Raw genomic sequence first — 5,676 nt, forward strand, 5'->3', positions numbered from 1 at the left:
GCTCCAGAAGCTGAGAGACCCTAATGAGTGTCTGAATGTGTCCCGGGGGGTGAAGGATGTCCAGTTTGATGTGAAACTTGGTGATAAAGTCCGCTTTGGTGAATTCACTTCATTGTTGCTGGACAAAAAGGTGGCCCAGGGTTATGGGGCAGACACGATGTTCGAGGTGCACACATGCCATGGCGTGGACATCCGTAAGTTCTCCTTCAATGAAAGCGAGAAGGAGGTGCTGATCCCACCCTTCGAGACCTTTGAGGTCACCAAAGTCACCAGGGAAGGGAAGAAGGTGCAGATTGAGCTTCGCTCCACCGGGACCGTCAGCAACAATGACTGTGAGCCGCTGAAAGGTGACATCATGGGAACAACCTGGGGGGATGGGGACACTCAGTGAGAGTTGGGGACAAGGACACTTGGTGCTGGGGACACCCATGGCCCAGAGAGGACAGGGACACCCACTGTGGTTGGGAGGCGGGGCATCCAGAGCTGGGGACAAGGACAGGGACAGCCACTGCTGGGCACAGGGGATGGGGACACCCAGTGCCAGGTAAGGGGGACAGGGACATCCAGTGCAGGGAATGCCCACAGGGGTTGGGGGACAAGGGCTCCAATGGTTGGGCACAGGGGAAAGGGACCTCATTATGGCCCCCTCTGATCCCACATCCTCAGGGCACCCTCATCACTTCTGTCCCTCCCCCAAAGGCCCTCCTGATCCCCCTGACCCCTTAACGCCATGGTCCCCCTGACCCCTCTCCTTGTCCCCACAGGTGGGAGCCTCCCCAGGAACTCCCCCCTCCTTGGGGGGCTTCTCCTGGCCACCGTGGCCATGGCAGTGGCCGTTGGAACCCTCTAAGCCGCAAGGCCACCAAGGTCACGGTGGTCTTGGGGTCCCCCGTGGCTAACCCCAGCACGTAAGCCGCAAGGCCACCAAGGTCACGGTGGTCTTGGGGTCCACTGTGGCTACCCTGATCATGAAGGCCACCGGGACCCCCAGAGAAATGAGGTCACCAAGGCTACCGAGGCCATTATGGTCACTATGGTCACTTTGTCTGCTGTGACCACTGTGGCCATTATTGCCACTGTGGCCACCATGGGCACTGTAACAAGGCGTCCATCCAGGGGAAGCCCATCTGAGAACTGCCCAGCGAGGGAGCGATGCCAGGGCAGCAGAACCAGCATGAGGGGAGCTGCCTCGCCTGATGCATCAATAAATTGCCGCTTGCTCATCTGCTGTATAAGAAATGTATCAAAAACTTGATCCTTGCTTGCCTGGTGTATCAAATGTTTATCAGAAATTTGATCCTTGCTTGCCTGGTGTATCAGAAGTTTAACAAAATTTGCTGCTGGCTTGCCTGATGTATCCACTACAGCTCTTTTAATGTCTTTCCTGCAGAGTGCCTCATTTCCTAAAATAAAGCAGTTCCTGGAGTTTTTGTTAGAGGGAACTTGAAGCTTTATTTTTCAAACTGTGATCTTCAAAGAGGTGCTGGAGAAATGTTCCTCCCATTTCCTGAAAAGGGAAATGTTTCCCTTTTTCACTGCAAATGCTCAGAAAGGACCTGGAGGGGCTAGAGCATGTCCAGGGAAGGGATGGAGCACCAGGAAGGGCCTGGAGCACCAGGAAGGGCTGAGAAAGCTGGTGGGAGCTGCTCAGTGCAATTTAAAAAGGATGAAAAATTAGTTTGGAGCCTGTTCCAAAGTTTCTGATTTATGGTAACACTTCAGAAGAAGCATTGGGAGGAAAAAAATAAACAGAATGAAGGATGAAAAATAAAACAGAGAAATGGGGACAGAGGTAACACCATCCATTTATTTATTTAAAAAAAAATCCTGCTGTTTCGCTCAGGAAACTCATTTTTCTTTCAAAGCAGGGATTTTCCTTCTTCAGTTGCTCATCTCCTGGAACTCGCTGTGCAGTTGCAGTTTGGGAATTCTCCACAGGAGGGCAGGAGGGAGCACTGGAAATCAGCGGTGCCCCCAGCTGCAGTTCCGGGTGCCAACAGCAGGCGGCAGCACGAGCTGCTGGCGCTGCCGAGCGCCCGCCCCGCCCCATCCCGGCCCCGAGGGCTCTGCAATGGTTTGGGATGGAGCGACTCTGACCTCTTGGCCGGACTCTTTCCAACATCCCCGGGGACCGTCCTGGCCCCAGGCCACACGGCCAGCTCCACTGGTCACCCTCCAGCACCCCCAGGTTCTTCTCCAGAACTGCCCCAGCAGGTCAACCCCAGCCAGGACTGGCACTGGGGACTGTCCCTCCCCAAGGACAGGACCTGCCCTTGTCCTCTTGAACCATCCAGTTTCCAGCCTTTGAGGTCCTCCTGAAGTGCAGGATATGGCAGGATGCTCTGCCTGGAATGTGGCCTATGGACAATGCCCCATTTGTGGCCATCATGGCTGCACTGAGAGGGGTCTTGTGCTGATTTTGGTGCTGAATTGGGCTAAAACCTGCCCAGATCACCAACCCCGAATTGACAACTGAGGGTGAAGCACCAGAGCTGAGTCTGGCCATCCATCATGTGACCCTGGGAACGTCCAGTTCCCTCTCAGACAGAGATTCCTCTCCCCTATTCTGCTTGCAATGAAATGTGTGTGAGGTTCCTCCTTTAGGAAGTGGATACTCCCCAGGGTTGCTCCTTGAGGTTGAGAGAAAGAGATGTTCCCACGAATGTTGGTGAGGGGAGTGACATTGAGCCCTGTTTAAGAATTGTCACTTTTTGCTGGCTTTGTCAGAATTGTTTAAGCGGATTGTTTTGATAGAATATTTTGCAAAGCAGTAGAATTGCTTTGCAAAATGGTATTGGTAGCCATGGTGGCTGTGGTAGCCTTGAGGCTGAGGAATTCTAGCGGATCATGGTGGCCACAGTGGCCCTGGTGGTTATTGTGACCATGGTGTCCATAGTGGCTTTGGTGGCCGCAGTGCCACAGTGACAATGGTGGCCATGGTGACCTCATGGTGGCAATAGCTGCCAAAGTGGCCAGACTGGCTGTATTGGCCCTGGTAGCCTTGGTGGCCTTGTTTCTCTAGGGGTCCTGGCGGTCTTGGTGATCGGGGTGGCCACAGTGATGACAGTGACCTTGGTGATCATGGTGGCCTTGGCTGCCAGAGTGACCACAGTGACCTTGGAGGCCACGGCGGTGTCGTGGCTCAGAGGATCCCAGCGGCCACTGCCAGGGCTGTGGTGGCCAGGAGGAGTCCTCTGAGTTGGAAGGAAGCCCTGGGAATGCTCCCACACATCAAAACTACCATTAAAAACTTTCCGCCTTCTATCACAAATCCTATTCTAACGTCCTCATCCTAACCTGAGTGCCAGCCAACCTGCAGAACAGCCATTCATTATTATTGGCCAACAGCCTCTTTCACCTACTTCACAGTCATCCTAGTTTTATTCCCCCTTGTGGCCGCCCTTGAAAACAAACTGCTCAAACTCTAATTAACTCTAATAGTTTATTAAAACATTGGTCTTCTAAGCCAAAGATTGAAGAATAAACCGCTTCTTAGAGTTACCCTACTGTTACCCCACAACTTCAGGAAGAAACGACTCAAACCTCCATCTCCAACTCCCAAAGCTGGCATTTTAAACTAAACTACTTCCTGACCTGCCCCCAAACAGCCCAAATTGCCCTCGAGATAATCCCCGCACAAGCTCCAGCACCACAAAGAAAGTCAACAACAACCCTCAACCCCCAATTAAAAGCAACCCCAAAGCCTCTGAATAAAGCATAGCCACCCCACTAAAATAGGACTGAACCAAAAACAGACCCCCATTATTCGCCCTCCCCTCATCCACTAAACAGTCCCAACACACCCCCCCATAGCAAGCCCCACCACAACAACCAAACCTATCCCAAAACCGTCACCAACAACCCCACAACCAGCCCAAGCTTCAGGATAAGGATCCGCAGCCAATGACGCTGAATAAGCAAACACAACCAACATCCCCCCTAAATAAACCATAACAAGCACCAAAGATACAAAAGAACCCCCCAAACTCACTAATCAACAGCACCCTGCAACAGCCGCTACAACCAGCCCTAACCCCCCATAATAAGGAGACGGATTAGACACAACTGCCAACCCCCCTAAAACAAAACCTGGTGGCCAGAGCGGCTGTGGTGGCCCCAGTGCCACAGTGACAGTGGTGGCCACAGTGACCTCATGGTGGCAATAGCTGCCAAGGTGGCCAGAGTGGCTGTGGTCGCCTTGGTAGTCTTGGTGGCCTTGGTGGCCTCCTTTCTCTAGGGGTCATGGTGGTCTTGGTGATCGGGGTGGCCACAGTGACGACAGTGATCTTGGTGCCATGGTGGTCTCGTGGCTCAGAGGATCCTGGTGGCCACTGCCAGGGCTGTGGTGGCCAGGAGGAGTGGGGGAGGACTATAATGGGGGGTTAGGGGTGACAGGAGAGATGGGGGCCATGAGGTGACAGGTGACAGGCACCAGGGAGGTCAGGGGAGTCATGGTGGGCTTAGGGATGACTGGAGTCGGGGAAGCCAGGGGGTGCCATGGCTGGTGACACGGGGGTGTCAGGGGGATGTAGTGTGTTTTCTTTATTTGGCATGCTCGCTGTTTAATTTCTGGTTTTGTAATCCCTCTGTATTTTCCTCCCCATGTCTTTAGAGCGGCACAGACTTGCTCTTTCATTGTTATTCAGTTTAGTTAAGTACCTAGCAATAACTAACAGAAAGGTTAGGACTGAGTCTTTTGTCCTTGGGTGTGTGCGGCAGCCATCTTGACATCTTCCTCCCCTTTGGTGGGGAGGCAGAGGATCGGAATGGGCACATCCCTGTCGTTGTCCCTGTCCCTGTTGTCCCCTGGCTGGGGTTTCCCTGTCTCCTCCCAGATGTGGGGATCCCCATCCCGGTGCCCTGTCATGGGCGTTCCTGTCCCCTGTGGCCACAATGAGTGTCCCCAAACTTGGTGTCCCCAGCATGGGCTGTCCCTGTCCCCAAACTCTCAGTGTCCCCACCCCTGTGCCGTGTCATGGGTGTCCCCTGTCCACAGTGGGTCACCCCAGCGCTGGGTGTCACTGTCCCCCCACACTCAGCGAGTGTCATTGTCCCCTGTGCCTTATCATGGTGTCCCCATGGCCACAGCGGGTGGCCCCAGCACTTGGTTTCTCACCACCCCCAGTGAGGGTCCCCAGCACAGGGTACCCCTGTCCTTGTTCCCAGCAGTGGGTGCTCCTATCCCCACAAACACAGAGGGGGTCTCTGTCCCTGTCCCCCATGCCCAGCGAGTGTCATTGTCCCTGTGCCTTCTTATGGGCCACAGTGGGTGTCCCCATCGCCCCAGGCTGTCACCTGTGGTGTCACCGTGCAGCCACTCGCAGTTGTATCTGCTGAAGGTCCCGTTGGTGAGGAGCTGAATCCTCGTCCTGTCTGCTGCCTCCTGCCAGACTTCAATGACCTCGAAAGTCTCAAAGGGTGAGATCACCACCTTCTTCTCGTCAGGATACTTGGAGAATTGCTGGATTCCCACCCCATTGCACGTGTGCACCTGGAACACCGTGCCATTCCCAAATATCTTGTCAGTTGTTTCATTTTTTGACACCGACATGAATTGACCGAACCTGACGATGTCACCGGGCTTTGCCTTGAACTGGTACCTGCTCACCCCCCAGTACATGTCGTGACACTGCGGTCCCCGAGCGACCCTCAGCGTCGCCAGGGCCTGGGTCAGCA

At 54.2% G+C, this 5,676-nt stretch overlaps 2 protein-coding genes across 2 annotated transcripts in view; one reads left to right on the forward strand and one right to left on the reverse strand.

Moving 5' to 3' along the window:
- LOC115949016 (NAD(P)(+)--arginine ADP-ribosyltransferase 2-like) overlaps nt 1–850 on the forward strand; it is a 1,200-nt gene extending 350 nt beyond the window's left edge. Inside the window, exons 1-2 of the mRNA XM_031065101.1 lie at nt 1–347; nt 765–850. The exon at nt 1–347 is cut by the window's left edge and continues 350 nt beyond it. Coding sequence (XP_030920961.1) covers nt 1–347; nt 765–850 — 433 coding nt within the window. The remainder of the gene's footprint in view (nt 348–764) is intronic.
- Nucleotides 851–966: 116 nt separating this feature from the next.
- LOC102045271 (erythroblast NAD(P)(+)--arginine ADP-ribosyltransferase-like) overlaps nt 967–5,676 on the reverse strand; it is a 5,946-nt gene continuing 1,236 nt past the window's right edge. The window contains 2 exon segments of the mRNA XM_031065102.1: nt 967–1,094; nt 5,296–5,676. The exon segment at nt 5,296–5,676 is cut by the window's right edge and continues 40 nt beyond it. Coding sequence (XP_030920962.1) covers nt 967–1,094; nt 5,296–5,676 — 509 coding nt within the window.

This window comes from Geospiza fortis, unplaced genomic scaffold (assembly GCF_000277835.1).
Source record: "Geospiza fortis unplaced genomic scaffold, GeoFor_1.0 scaffold1056, whole genome shotgun sequence".
Lineage (NCBI taxonomy): Eukaryota > Metazoa > Chordata > Aves > Passeriformes > Thraupidae > Geospiza > Geospiza fortis.